Genomic DNA, 16,358 nt, shown 5'->3' with positions numbered 1-16,358 from the left:
TAGACTGACCTCCGCTGACAATGGGAGCCGGGCAGCCTGTCCAGGGCGCAGGAGTGTGCCAGCGATGACCCGGTCCCAAGGAGAGCGGCGCCATGATTCCATCCATTCCACTCCTGGCATCTCATTTCAGGATTATTTCTCATCCTCATCCTCATCCTGCTTGCTTGCGATGAAATGCATAATGGGAGGTGCGTCTTTTACATTTAACCCTGATGAATTATTTACTAAAGCTAAATAAAGATCTGACTGTATCCACTTTGAACACACCACACACCACATAAAGTCCTGAGGGAAACTTGCTGTATAGTACACAGAAGCTGAAATAAAATCCCTTTGTTGGACTCCTCAGGTGTAGCTCCCTTTCCACCGAGCAGATATACACTAATCTCCCTCCTGTGTGCCGAGAGTATGACATGTTGTTGACGGCGACACGCCAGGCTTCTACGTGGTTCATAAGACACCACACATGACAGGGAATCTCCCCGGTGCATTACAGTGACACGTCCTCGCACCAGCGTGGCAAGAACAGACCTGCTGAGAGCGTGAAAACGGGTATGACGATGTGGTGTTCTCTACCTTGAGTTTGGTGTTGTGATCCACAGCTGGAGACTTGTCGGGCTTTGGCGGCAGAAGCAGTTCCCATTTGCCAAATTCTTTCTTGGTGTAGGGGTGGGAGAATTTGTTCCAGTCATCTATGAGGCGAACACGGAGAGGATTTAAACAGATCAAATTAATTATTTAACAACAAAAGAGCGAAACATCCGTTTTCATGAGTGGAGAGATGTGATTTATAAATAGCCAACAGAGGAGCACAAATCAGGGAACAATTCTGTCTGTTACTTTAAATCCTACATGTTGTTGACAAACGTGAGGTCATGATCACCCGGTAGCAAATCACTGTTCTAAACAATTAGCTCTCGTCTTCTGCCATTGTGCAAGTTAGCCACTAACAGGTTCTCCGTACAATGCTGTCCTAAACATGGAGTACTGCGGAGAGTACAGCAGCAGCGCAGTAACAAGACTGGTTAATATAAATGACTCTTTATGACCTCAATGTGGTACACAGAAACGTCTTACATTTTGTTTTTGGCGTTTGCCGTTTATAGAGAAATAGGATTGTATCCGCTTTATTATTTTCGCTTTTTGTGTTTTTTGATTGACCACTAGGGGTCACCGAAGTCCAACATCCAACCCTCCGGCTTTAAAGCACTCATTTTATTATCAAAATAAAAAAATTAACTGTTACATTCTTCCTTATTATAATGTGTTGCCTCATGCTTCAAACTGTTTTAGTAGATCGTCAACAATGTGGCTCTTCTAGAAATGTCCGCATCACAGAGGGTCTTTACACATTTTGTCCCTCTCATCTAAACCCTCTCAGGTCATTCTTCTTGGTTGTTTGTGCACTCCACTCTCCTCTATCCTGTGACTTTTCAAACAGTGAGTAAAGCAGCAGACTCCATCATCTGAAAGAAAAACTGATAAAATGCCTCTTCACTGCTCATTGAATTATATCTCTGAGGGAACAGCAGAGACACATTACATTCATAATCTGCTGAAACCCCAAAACCAATTGTCATTGACAGACACGAATGTATCAGGACACAAAGCATCCATTATAAAGCAACCACCTTGGCACGTCAATTTAGGGCGTTGTTTTTATTCAGTAATCCATATCTGCTTGCTATTCATGAGCCAAAACAACAGCAGGATGGAAAATGAATCACAGGAGATGCTCCAGGAGTGACCGGGCACGACACCAGCACTTTTTACATGCAGGCCAAGTCATATTCTTTTACAATTTATTTATCTCCCTTCTTTTAAACTCCTCAGAAAAAATAAATAAATAAAAAAACCAACAACTGTGCATTATGCATCCAACCTGCACCATATTCATGACTAGGGCTGCTGGGCTGTTTCCACATTTACTATGAAATTGAAATCAAATAATATGACTGAGCCGTGTCAAAATGTAATCTCTCACAGAATTGAATGTTGGAATTGAGCTGCTGCCCAAGGTCCTGGTAGATAATTAAAAAAGGAAGAGGAGAAATATAGAAAGGGGGGATGGCAGGAACCGAACTAACAAGCACAAAAAATGTGGAGGGACAATAAACAAATTGACAAATATCCGGTTTGGCACACAGAATCAATCTGAGGGTATCACTATTAGCATTTGCTCTCCTTTATCGTAACCTGCAGGGTTCAGACTGGCACAGAGGGAAGTGTTTGTGCTGTTGTGTGGCCATGCTTTTTGAGAGCATTCTTTCACCATCCTTCTTTTGATCCCGTCTTTATTATATTCTGTGTGTTTGTCCATTGAGAATTATCAACGACTTCTGGCACGTGTAAAGGAGCTCAATGCATTCATACATTTGATAAAGGACGGAGAAAATGTTCCAAAAGAAAGATAATGACACCGGGAGCTTGTAGTCCTATGCATATCTGTTTGATAGATGAAAGCGAGTCTCAGTTAATCTTGTTAATGATGACAAAAATAAATAACTTCGCCACATTCTCACATCCCACATTCACTGAAAATAACATTCAAAAGACTATTAACCTGAAATCACTTTCAAAGTTGAGACCGCAGGGAGCGGAGATTTCAGTGCAAACACAGAGGTTGCACTCTCTCAACAACTTTGCAGGCGATGATGAAATAACCAGCTACTAAAATATTAACAAACACTCCCACATTCAAAAGAAGCCCCTTCAGTATGCAAGTTTATCCTGCGTAATCAATATTTTCCACATTTTCCTACTCCCAGGTTGGTTGATCAAAAGGGCTGATACCCTTGTAGCGCGGCTCTCTACATATCCTAATTTCTGGCGCTTTTGTGTTCAAAGGTGCAGAAATATCAAATTTCTTATTTAATGCACCATGAAGATATGCAACCTTTCTGTTCGTACTGAAATCTCTCTTTCTTCTCTGGTCCAGACAGTGGATTTAAATAAGTGTTAATGTTTCATTTTCTTTTAAGCAATACGATTTCTTAAATCAAATTGATTGTTTAAAACTGGAGTGTAGCATATTGGCTTCTTCAAAAAACAAAGAGGACTCCTGGTGAGCGTTACATATTGGAGGATTCTTTTCATGAAAGACTCATTATTTTCTAAACGACCCATTCATAGGAATATACAATGAACACAAGGTTACAGTGCCACCAATCAGCTTTCATTTCAGGCTGATCACATCCATGTTGGGAATCACAGGACTTGTGTGCTTAAAAACAGAGCAGTAATACAACCCAGTGAAAGCCACAGTGAAACATGGATATAACAGTGCTGTCGTGTTGTTCAGGAGCTGACAATTCTCCTCGGGGTACTTACTGAAGTCACCGGCGAGAAAGAGGGCCTCTGCAGCCGGAGCCCACTCCTGGAAAAAGAGGCTGCCGTCAGCCCGTCGCTGCACACCGAAGTTCTGGTAGCTGCGTGTAAACTGGTCAAAGCCACCTTCTGCCTCCTCCAGCTGGAAAAGCTGCTTCTGTAGCAGATCATACCTTCAACCCACAGGAAACACACAGGACTGTATGAGTTCAATGACACATCCACAGCTGGGTAGAAATACATGCAGTGTTAACGCAGTGTCTGTGTGTTTACTCCAAAAGCATCAAGCTGTCTCCTCTGAATCTACTTCCCTCCTCCTCCATTTCCCAGAATGCCTATGTTGGCAATCCTTTAGAACATGAGCTGCACTCAAGTCTGTGTTAAGCATGTAAAATGGACAGTAAGAATAGAAAATAGGGAGAGATCCAGTTTTCTGTCTGAGTGTCCACGACTTCAGGATCTCTAAGAAACATGCTACATCAGATTGTCAGTTATTAAAAGTCCCATATTCTGCCCTGAAAGAGCAGGATAATGCATTTATTAAAGTACATTAACAATTGCTAATGTTTGAAAAAAGTGTTTGTTTTATTGTGCGACCGCTCCATGTAGGCTCTCTCATCTGTGTGTCTAACACTGAGAATCCCCCAAGAGCAGGGTCCCCAGTGTGCCAAGTCTGATCTGATTGGTCCGATCTGCTCTCTCGTAATTGGTCTGTCGTTCGACTCTGTTCTGGGAGATGTCCCGCCCCTTTTACCATATTGGGAACGCAGACTGTTGCGCTAAGCAGAGCAGCATGAGCTTGCTGTAATTATTATCATCACAGAGTGATGTCACATTTCAATTTTCAACGAGAGGGGCGAGGGACCGAGCGTTTCATGCAGCTAATGCTACTGCTAACGGGAGGACGTAGGAGAAACCGCGTTTCCGCAGACTTTAAATTTTTGCACATAGAAGTGCCTAAACATGCACAAGAAACCTGAAAAACTCACTGAAGTGCACACAAAAGCAGAAAAAGCAGAATATGGGACCTTTAATTCTTCTGGTAAAACATTCCCATATTGACATCATAGAGATACTGCAGCACATGCCATGAAGCATTATTATTATCAGTATTTCCATGCTAACGTTATCTCTTTAAGGTTTTACCTCAGGATGCAAATCTCCTTCATTTCCTGAAGATCTTGTGACTTCAGTCATATCCCAGGAGATAAACCTCTGTCTGTAACATTGGACTGGGAAGGATAGGCTAACTGCTTTGCAATTTATCTCACTTAAGTTCCTGCAGCCAGCTGGTGTCCATATCAGATCCCCCCTGAAACACAAAGTGTCTTTCAGCCAGCTAAGTTAAGTGCACTCTCCCCTATAGCCCTGAAGCCAAGCTCAGACCAGCCTGTGAATGCCCGGGGGCGAGTGATGATGGGCTGAAGTAACAGTGCGATTTCTCAGCAGCTGCTCCCTGTGTTGAGAAGAGTGGAGGCAGACAGAGCTTGCCAAATGTAAACCTTTAAAGTCCAACCAATGCTGCCACATGCCTGCTTTGCCACTTTGTCACTATTTCAAAAAATATGCTGAAAGGAAGGACAAAAGGATGATTCACACATGGCAAAAGCTCCACTGCCACAGCATTAATAGGCATGAAAGTCATGCCCATGATTACAACAAATGAGTTCCAGAAGGTTGACCGATGGGAATAGAGAGCCAAAAATCCTGTATGGATGCAGTATTCACCGCACATCTCCTGTGTCTGTTTCCAGTTGAGGAGGAGAGATCAGGCCACATATCACAGACGAACCATGCAACAATTTATTTCAGGAAGACACTAGAAGAGTTGGACCTATAGGAAGCCTCCAAACTCAGATTTATTTTCCCCATCATAAATGACCAGTCCAAAACTGTCCTCTATGTCCTGATCTACACTTCTTATTCTGATGTTGTCACTCTTCATCCTTGCTCAGGTAACACGTCCTCACACCATGTCCCCTGTCTTTATACACAATATCCAGCACATGGCTCCTCCTGGTATCCATAGGCAACATTTACCCTGAAAATTCTCCCATCAAACTGCAAAGAGCAGAGTCTCAGAGTGTGACCATTTCATCACATATGGCAAGTCTTTTTTTTTTTTTTCCCCTGAGTGCTGGCCCTGAATTCCTAATGAAGGCAAGTCAATGCTCCTTTTATATCTGTTGTCGTCCTTTCTTCAGTTGAGCTTGTCACATTTCTCTGTAGATTTAAAGATACTTCAAAGCCATTAATGCCGTTTTACCAGATCTAACGTCAAAATTATTATTCTTTAAATCCAAGCTTAAACTACAGCAAACTCTTATTCACAAATTTGCCAAACAAATAATAAATATATGCGTGTCCTATTTGGTACACAGTCGTTAAAAGACTTGAATACAACAACCACAGAAATATTGACCTCAGATTGTTGAAGTGCTCCTATCTAATGGTGAAAAGCATCTTCCTGAATGTCGGTTTCCATTATTTATTTATTTTTAATTTACCAGCCCGAATTCAACTATACCATCTTTTAAGTATTTGTACTACCGTAAATTCCGGACTATAAGCCGCTACTTTTTTCTCACACTTCGAGCACTGCGGCTTCTACTCCGGTGCGGCTAATGCATGGATTTTTTATGGGGGACAATGAGCTTCTGCCGCAAAAACATTTGACTTCGTCACGTCGGATCTTAATATCAGTCATTTTGCGCTTCATGCACGCACCCTCATGATGGAAAACACACGGAGAAATACATATGATGCAGCTTTCAAGTTAAAGGCGATCGACCTGGCTGTCAAAGAAGCTAACAGAGCTGCTGCACGTTAAGATGACACTGACAGCGACAACAGAGACTGAGGAAGTGAGTAATGAAGTCATTCTGAGGCAGTGAATGGATGGACTTTTTCTTGTGAAATATATTACGGTCATCTTTTTCATCAGCCGTGTTACAGACACCGTCGGCTAGGCTTCGTATTGTAACGGCTCATGTTGTAAAGTCAGTAGTTGATAATGTGTTCATAATTCCGATTATGTGGAGAGTCAGTGAATGCACCAGCGAGAACGTGTTGAGTGGCTGTATGAGAGAACGCTGGGGGAGAGAGTTGGATTGTTACGGCAAGTTATGTGTTGCTCTCTGCTGTAAACGGCGTGGTCACGGCCGACAGTGATCGGGTTATTAAAAGTTATTAATATTTGAACGCTCCTTTAACGTCCGTACGGACGCTACAGTATTTGCGGATGTTACCGGTAGCCTACGTCTGTGTAAATACCTCTTGTTATAGCGTGGACACCTGCGGCTTATAATCAAGTGCGGCTTATATATGTACAAATACATTTATTTACTTATTTTTAGCCGGTGCGGCTTATATCCAGGTGCGCTCAATAGTACGGAATTTACGGTATTCTAAAACCCGTCAGGCCTGATGGCATTTCAGTACATGTACCCAGCATCCCTATATAAAAAGTTGCTCTGATTATTTCTCCACTGCAGTCTTCGGTCTGCATCTTTAAATCCCAGGCAATGCTTTAGAGTGTCCGCCCTGTGATTGACAGGTTGTTACCGGGGTAATTTCCATTAAGGTTTTACATGTGCAGTTGGTAATCTACTCATTGCTGCTCCGAATATGGTCACGTTTGGCTACAACAAGAAAACAAGACAATGAGGTGCCAGCAGACAAACTAACCCTGTGGATGTGTAAAGCACACGGAGTACAAATCTGTGGAGTGTGCTGATAATAAACTGTGTGGCTTCGTCACTATAAACTTCACCTATTAGAACTGTTACCTACTTTAATTACTATAGCTGCTTAATGAAAGCAACAAAACATCTAAAGATTAATAAGAGACATTATGAAACCAGAGAGACTGATCATACGCTCTCAAGAAAACTAAGCATTAACTCAGCTTCACCTGGAAACACTGCTGCCCATTGTCAGGTAGTGCACGACTAATCCCTGCAGACAGAAATGACAAAAGAGTTTTGTCCTGTCTCGTATTTGGTGGTAATAGAGCAGCAGGAGATTATAGATGTGAGTCACAGATTACAGTCCTGGCTCTCTTATCTCTTGGTTTGGGTAACTGTTCTTTATCTAGAAAGATACTGGGGAGAAATATCACACGGCACCACTGAGACATTAAACCCACCGATATTTGTTGCTCACAGCAACATTGTAAGTGACAGACATCAACAAACTCTCAAATCCCTGAATCAGTTCAGTGTCAGACGTATTTTTAGCTCTTCTCAAACTCTTTTAGTTCTTATTGTTCCATAGATTGACAAGTTGTTCTTGTTTTTAGAGGGCTGCAAATTGGATCATGTTCATCCACTGTTGTTGATTCACAACTTCGTAAATAGAAACGTCTTGCTCGTACTAAAGACTCGGGCTGTCACAATGAAGGCCCTCAAAGTGGGAGCTGTGGAGAAGTCAATGGTAAAAGATAAGACGAAGGCTCAGGAGGCACAAGAGAAAGCTTATCAGATGGCCATGCATGTACATCTTCTGAGAGTCAAAGCAAAGGTCTGAGGTGTGCTTGAGAAGGTGTGTCAGTAAAGATATCATTGATGAGAAAGCTGAGGCTCAGAGGGAGCTCGAGACGGCGGACCAGCTGGGGGACACTCTCCTGAGCAAGAGAAGAGACACTCAGAAACAGCTGGAGAAACAGACTTTGGCTCAGATGCAGGGTGAGAAGCTGCAGGAGATTGATCATCTGCAGATACAGGAGGGTAAGATTTCTTATTTAAAGCCACGGGGAGGTCCAAAAAAAAAAATCCTGAAAAAGCCTTTTAGGGTCAAAGAAGCAATGCACCGTCACGTCTATGCTGGACGGTGCGAGAAATGTTGAATGAAAAAGTGGAAACCAGTTGCACCAATGTCCTAAGAACCTCTGCAGATTACTTATAGGTGAAACAGTCTACACATTTTTGCATCAGGGCCATAAACTTATCAGACCACCAATTTTGACTCTTTAAAACTTCCTTGAGAAGACGTCACTGATCGACACCTGCCTCACGTCCATTTCGTCTCCATTTTTTAGGGGCTCCAACTTTCGCCACCAGCAGTTGGAACTCCAGCTGACATTTTTCCCCTCCACTGCAAAACAACCTGCATTAACTATGTAGCAACAAACTTTGGATTCATTCTTTTGGTAAACACGAGTATGCTCAACATAGTCAGGATGGTTTCAGCCAATACCTTTGGCTGCCAGTCTAACGTCAGCCAAACTGGAATTCTGCCTTGTTTTCTAGAGAGTTCCTAAACTTCATCATCAGTCAAATTAATCTCTGGGCTGGTCACATTGAGAAAAACAACTTTGGATACATCATATTATATTCTCAGAATTGGTTGTTAAGTGACGCCAAAATCTCTCGGTGGCCTCAGGATAGTTAAAGTCTTTAGCGTTTTCATGATGATGACAATATTGTGAAGATAAACAACACCTGTATGCAGTTTCTAAACCTCCGGGGGGGAGATGGGAGGAAGAGAGAAGCAGCACTCGTCTTATTTTAGGAAAGACTCAGTTCCTTTCTGGTTCCTTCCTGCGTTGTCCTGCGTTGAGCTTTTAAACACACATACTGTGCACAGAACACTTTCTGATGTCGGCCTGTAAACAATTTAAACAAAAGTCACACTGTGGTATCTTTTCTTCCTGAGCTTGTCAGCTTCCTGAACAAATGCTGTGAGCTTCTATAAGCTTAAATATAGGTAATTAACTTTTTTATATTACAATAACAAATTAATATTGACTATATCGTCTATTTTTATGGTAGGCCTGCACTATATTAGAAAAAAAAATGTGATGTGCAGTACTGTTGTTTTCAATATTGTGATAATGATGGGAAGTGCGAACTGATATTAAAGAATCTATATACAGATAGATAGAGTAAATGTTTTCTGGTGGTTTTTTTACCACTACATTCATAACAATTACTCTGAGGCTACGTGATAGCTCGCCTGAGTTTCCTCTGGCTGCATGAAAATGGTGTGAGATCATGTAAAACAAGGCTCATATTGCAATAACAATATAAGATGTGATTGACTGTGCAGCCCTAATATAAAGTGCTGAGACGATGCTAACAATAGAAAATCGATCCCCTGAACCCATCTGTAACATTCAGCTCTTATTTCACTCATTTACAGTCACAGTTTGAAATCTTCAGTCAAACTTATCTATTTTTCCAATATTCTCCCCATGGAGCAGCTGAACTGTGCAACCTGTTCTTACACTCACTGTTAGACAATCAGGCGTCTAAATTTAGAGTGAGTGTTCAGGTCTGATGCTTTGTGTATGACTGACAGTGACAGCTGAAGCACAGAGGTGTCAGGACAGTCTGCATCAGCCTGCAGAAACACAAGGAGGAAAAATCTTCTCGTCTGCGGATTTCAGAAAGTCGAAGCCGAAAGGGCTTCAATACAGCCCGGCGGCAAGGTGACTTTCAAATAATGTCATTAATGTCCTTCTTTGACAAAGTGCCTTAATGAGGCTGAAGAGGGACCTGAGCTGTTGCCGAGAGGTTGATTGATGAAAGCTACAATTCCCTGCTAACCTCAAAGCTATGACGACCCTCAAGCAAGGTGATGGGAAATAAATGCTGTAAAAGCCACTTTTGAACAATGCATATCAACATGCAGAAATATAATTCTGTCACTTTAATAACTGATATAAACCAAGGAAGTGTAAGATTCTTTTTTCCCCAAACGCATCTGAAATTCTTGTCCATCAGCTCATTAGTTTTCAGTCAGCGCACATCCATCGGTAATCCTCATCACTTCAAAGTCAATAATCAGTTTGGCTCAAATATATTGCATCACCATCACAAGCACAAGAGTCAGACTTTCTGCTGTATTTTCACTTTGAAATGAGTTGTGATGACACACTCAACTCTTTGCACAAACTCTTTGCCTTAATAAGCAGCAGTCCCAATGCTCCCCACTTTCATTTGGTCCAATTTAGGAGATTCATGGTGCCATGAGCTGCAAAAACCGAGCAGCACTTCCTGCAGACTTTCGCAACAGGAAGGGTAAATAATGATGCATGTCAACAGAGCACTGCTCACTGGGCCTGTAACCTGCGTGCGGTATCAACGGTTGTTGTAACAATCAATCGGAAACCAGCATCCTGATTAAAAAAATGAGCCGCCCGCAACCACGGAATAACTCATTAAAATGGGATACCTGTGAAATCTGCTGCAATGATTTTCACTGTCTGTGCATGAGCGGCAGTATCTGGTGTGAACCAAAGTTCAGCAGACCTGATATGTGGGCAGCCTTGAGCCTTAACATGGCAGGGAAATCTGAAGAACCAGTCAGTCTGGTCATAGGTCTATTTCTGATAAGCCATTTGAATTCTTGGCAGCGTGCAGCTCTGCATGGAGACTCAGCGTGACACCCTCAGCCTGAGAAAGCTCCTGATTTCTCTGCCTGTGTTCATGATGTGCTGTTTGGACTGTGGGCCTGAGAACACCAGGGGCTTATCAAGAATTAACCTTCACGCAGCAGTGATCCTATATGTAAAATAATATATGTGTGAGATTCATCATCCAGACGAGGGTTTGAGAGAGGCGCAGGGCTCCACAAAGCCTAACAATAGCAAGCTGTGTCTGAGATGGAACTGACACGCTCATCTCTCTGCGAGGCTGGAGCCGTGCTAACATGCTTCAAATACAAAGCAGGTGGTCCCTTACCTGCCACATTAGAGACACCATCTGACACAGTCATGAAAATGGATTCAACTATACGGCCCCTAAGCCGAGTTTTTAAGACCTGGTTTCTGCGTCGACCCAACCCTGAACAGACACCGTAGAAATGTGAGCTTTAGATCATTATCATTGCCTGCTTGGAACCAAAAACCATTACACTCCATTTTTTAGAAAAGAAATTCCAGTGGGTAGAGATAATTACACAAGAGGTGAGGGGCGAGCAAAATAATACACGCTAATTTTGGGAGCCAGACACTGCGATCCAGAAATGAGCCAACAGGATGCTTGCAAAGAAAAATAAATGATTATGAAATCAGCGTCATGGTACTAACAGCGGACACATTCTGCCGCAGCTCAGTCATTAAGCGTCAGTCAGTTCACTCAAACGTTTTCATCCAGCTTGTTATCAGGTTCAAATCAAAGCGCTCAACTAAAAGGACACAAGTGAACACAAACAAGTACACAAATGTTTTTTCTGTCTATTGACTTAGGGGGAAAGTGTGTTTACTTTGAGGGTAGTTTAAGGTGAATGCATGAAAGGACATATGATGTTGGTTCGCTCAAGGGTCACTTAAGCTCTCTTCTATTCAAAACAGAAGGGGACTTCATTGTTTTCAGGAAGCAATATGAACTCCATGTTCAATGTCATTTCCTCAATCTCAACTGTATTATTCCATGTATTACTTTAAATGGCTTAAGTTATATCTACAGTAAAGGTCAGACAGGAAAAATTGAATGCCGAGTCCGTTTATGTCATGTTCACTCATATTTCCGGCCTGTATCAGCTGTTCACGTCTGTCCAATTACAGGGCAGAACACACCTTCGCTGTTAGCCTATCATATCGCTGCAAACGTCTTGAATATAATGTTTGCTCTTTTCCTCTGGTTCAGATGGCAGATTGAGTCTAGCGCCTAAAGGGGATTTTGAAAATTCTTATTTTGCACTTGGCAGTTTTTTTTTGTGACACAGAGCAAAAGCTGAAGCATGGCAGGCTGTAAAAAATGAAAACATCTAGAAACATGTTCATCATCCGTACAGTTTGTTTCTAGAGGTATTCTTTTCTCCCTAATAAATAAAAAAAATAAAAAAAAGTGATTTTACTCACTACTCAGCTGATTATTTTATGGTTGGGTTTCCTTGAGTGGTCATTATTCTAATGATTTTAAAATTAGTTAAATCATCTACAAGGTCCCCACCTCTCTTACATAAACTGAGAACAGAATTAAAACGAGAAAAAAGCCACGCCGGGCCTCCCTATTGCTCCAGGTGAGAGACCATGAGCTGAGCTGCCTCGTACTTCAGCTCACCACGTATTTATTTGTCTGTATATATATGAAGGCCTTTTCAGGGACAGGCATTAGAAATTAGCATTAGCGATAAATGCTGTGGTGCAGTGCATTGGAAAGTTGTTGTTCAGTTCTCCCTATACTCCATCTGTCCCTGCCTAAGAAACCAGAGAGAAAAAAAACTAACTTTAAATAGTTGTTAACCTGAGTTGTAAAAGCAAAAACATTGTTATTAAAAAATGACTTGTAGAACATGAGAGTCGTGTAAGGTGGTAACTAAATATAGCATTTGAAGAAACATTAAATGTTATTTTCAAGTCATCATGGCATCATGGTTTTATTTGCCTATACCGTAAAGAACAAATCTGTATAGTTTATAAAAACATTTTGCTGTCAAGTAAAATTGTATAGATTTCAGTGCTTAAAGAATCTGTGGCTTTTATTGACAATAACTTGTGTTAAATGTCAAAAGTTGAGATGTTTTATCAAGAACAAGGCTGACATAGTATTGATGACCAATTCCCACTTACATTTGTTGATTACCCACCTGAATGCATGACTCAATTAAGAGGACGCAATGGCACAATTGAGTCCTATGCGAATTTTGAAAGCCTCTCCAAGACACTTTGGAAGCTGTAGAGAATGTGAATGGAATTTGTGATGGTGGGACAAAATTTCTAAAATGTCTAAATGAACCCACACAGAAACAGAAAACTACTGAAGACTTGCAGAGATATGTTCAGACAGCATTTCAGCTTCACCACGCAACCTGCACGTCACCTGACTCCTGTGTAGCTGTCAAACATGGGAAGAAGTTGAGGAACGACTTGCTTTCTTCAGCAACTTGTCACCCGAAATGTGAGTATATCAAAACAGCGGTTCATTCATTGTGCATAAGCTGAACATGTCTGATAGCTTGTTAGTCAGCTGCAACCGAAGACGGGTAGAGAAGCGCGAGCTCGCTGCTGGGGCGCGTGGGTGCAGAAAGCACCTCGAGGCGACCTCTGCCCATTCAAAATGTCAAACCTGACTGCAGAAGGTTACTCTCGTGTGTTGCAAACACTGCTGTTTATCTGTTAGTTGTGTGTTTACATTACAAGACACGAAGCCAGCGTTAACATGACAGCTGCTAGCTTCTACAGGGACTCGTTTTTGGCAGCGAACTGCGCGCAAACCCGCAGTTTTAATAGTGTTTACCTCCTCTTGAAGTCCTTCTCGTACGTTTTGAGGTGAGGATCCATTTGAAGTAGGCTGCTGAACTCAGGAATTGCAACATTATCCTCCGGGTCTGCCATGGCTCATCCAGACCAAGCCAATCGAGCACAGACTGCTGCTGACACTGACAGAAGTAGAGGAGGGTCATGAAGTGTGCGAGGGCTTTTTAATACCCGGAGTCATCAATAAGTCAGGCGGCTTTCTGCCAAGCCCATCCCACCCCAACATGCTTTTCCCGCGGGTCAGATATATGAGAACCGTGCATGCTATGATGTGAATTTCGGACATTGTAACTTTAAGATGACAACGCAGGGAGCACGTGGAGCGTCAGAGGAAGAGGATTCTTGCTGTGGGTTTGCGTGACTTTTGTTCCAAGTCTGATTTTGCAACTGATTCTAACCATGGACTGTAAATATGAAGTTAACCCTGAGGAAACGTACATCACTCACTGTGTACGGTTCAAGCATGTAAAAAGCAGACATGTTTATAAGACAGTTTTATTAAATGTTTTTGTTTCAATTATTATTGTGATCTAAATGGCTTCATTGTTTCACAGTAAAATATTCATCGTATTCATGATTCTTGGATGGGAACTGTTTTGATGTATTATTGGACTATGTTTGTCTGTGCACAATTGTCTCTTAAAAAATGATATAATGTGGATTCCATTGATATGAAAGTGGCTCCACAGAGGGCTTCCTTCTAATTTTGAAACAGCCAAAATGTCAAGTACACACACAACTCTCCTAACAATCCATCTACCAGATTATAATTAAACAGACTGAGAATTCACTGTCCTCTTGGGATGAACCCTGATCTGATTTGAATAATCCCTTGGCACTACATGTTGAGCCTCTCTCAGGACTTTTGAAGCCCATCTACTGTTCATGTTTTAAAAAATAAATTTAAAAAAAACATCACTTTGTTGTTTGTTCTGTCCTATTTTTTCATAATGTGAGCTGTTATGAACAGGGCAGCCTCTCAGGGCCACTACTGAAGCTTTAGACCTTTAGTCTGGTTGTTGCTATAATGAGTTGCTGCTATTATTCTCGTGAAAGTAATTTATCTGTGACATTTAAGTCAATGCTAGTTGAAAATTAAACGTGGCTCTGTACAAAAGTAGCCTCACGGTTAAATGTGAATGTCTTTAGTTGGGTATATGTACAGACATGCATGCATAAAGTGTATGCATACACTTACTCGTCCTTATCTACAAAACATAACAGCCAATGTCTCTGGTTTTGGTTAAATAGCATACAGTGAAACAGACTGTGGTATAGTCCTTCAGTGAAAGAAAAAGACTTCGTGGAACACGATTGCATTGATTTGGGCAAAGTTGAATTCAAAGTTTATTTAGTGTCAAGGCCTGCTGTCATATAACTGGATTAAGTGGCTTGTTGCACTGAAACAAAAACCCAGGGTCACAACAGCATGAGCCCGTGTTTGTGAGTGACAAGAGATTGAGAACATAATTGAATAACTGCAAGTCGGTGCTTTTGTCTGTATCTACTCCAAATATACATCATGGTTTCCTTTTTATCTGAACGTCTTTCTGAAAGTAAAAGCTCACATTGTTTTGATGTTTTTGTCTCTGGCTTCAATAACTTTGACCACAAAGTATACTTCACAGATATGGTAAAACTAATTCAATGGGCTTGAGAGGGATAACCTTGCTCTAATTTAGATTAACTTCCTCTTGGAAGAGGCTGATAAATATGCATACTGACAGAAGAAATAGTGCGGCTTCTAAAAGTGTTGTCCTTGTCACTAAAAAAACCCATCTTAGCTAAAGGTCACAAAGAGAATGTCGTTCTAAGGAGCCATCTGTTGGTTATAGATGAAACAAGTGTGTTACTGTCCACCCCAGAAGGTTATGCCAATAGATGTTCCCTGTGATCCACAGCTGAATAACGAATATTTACAGGAACTTGGGGGAAGACACAGCACCTAATGACAAGAACTGACAAAAATATTAGATTTTATCTGAAGGATGTAACCAGGGAGAGCTGAAGTAAATACTTGATTAATTTTATTTGCAAGCAATTTTGCAAAATGTACAGCAAGTAGCATTTATATTAACAAGGCAATCTGTTTGATCCAGTTTAACGATTTCCACGGCCGCAATGGATGACATAGAGACGTTCAACATGTAAAATCGTAACAGAAAAAGAGATATTTGTTTTCTGCAGAGGTCACAGACAGAACCATTATTTCTGGCAGGGCTGTCTCGGATCGTAGTGCAGGTCGTATATCCTCGTTTCACCTGCTTTTAGCTGCAGGAAGAAGCAGACATAAGTCATCTGTTTGGAAGATTATCAATCTTTACTCTAAAAGCAAAGATCACTCTCTGGAAGAGACTCTCAGCTAAATTATTTCCCCACCAAATATCGCTGCAAAAGTACTTCAGCGCCACAACAGGGCCTAACTTATCATTCTGTAGAATTAGTTATGTTGCAAAAAGTCAATACAGGGCTAACTTACACTTCACTAATGATACATGTGCTTATAAACTAAACGACTGCACAGTGAAATCAACTACAGGCAGACACCAGCTCTAGTAAAGTCACATACAACAATCTCTCTTTAGTTTACAACTAATTAGACAAAAAGAAGACAAATAATGAAAATACAGTGCTACACAGATGGGTTGTATAAGGACAGATTCCACACTTATCAGCTTTAAAGGAGGTCAGAGAGTCTAAACTTTATGGGAACGTAGCACAGAGCTGCAATGGAAAAATCCCACAAATATAATGACTCCAGAAATATCAACACGGATGGAAAAGACGACACCATGTTAGAAAAGGTAAGATAAGTAACTTTGCTTAT

General features: G+C 41.4%; 1 protein-coding gene across 1 annotated transcript in view; it reads right to left on the bottom strand.

Moving 5' to 3' along the window:
• The window catches only part of LOC306830880 (1,4-alpha-glucan-branching enzyme-like), a 70,411-nt gene extending 56,628 nt beyond the window's left edge, over positions 1–13,783 (bottom strand). Inside the window, 4 exon segments of the mRNA XM_079354607.1 lie at positions 577–692; positions 3,331–3,500; positions 13,512–13,614; positions 13,617–13,783. Of these exon segments, the coding sequence (XP_079210733.1) occupies positions 577–692; positions 3,331–3,500; positions 13,512–13,614; positions 13,617–13,677 (450 nt within the window). The 5' untranslated portion in view covers positions 13,678–13,783.
• Positions 13,784–16,358: the final 2,575 nt, after the last annotated feature.

The sequence above is a fragment of the Symphodus melops genome (genome assembly GCF_947650265.1).
Source record: "Symphodus melops genome assembly, chromosome: 10".
In the NCBI taxonomy this organism is placed as follows: domain Eukaryota; kingdom Metazoa; phylum Chordata; class Actinopteri; order Labriformes; family Labridae; genus Symphodus; species Symphodus melops.
The sequence above is the reverse complement of the archived record's forward strand: the minus strand, read 5'-3'. Positions and strand labels throughout refer to the sequence as shown.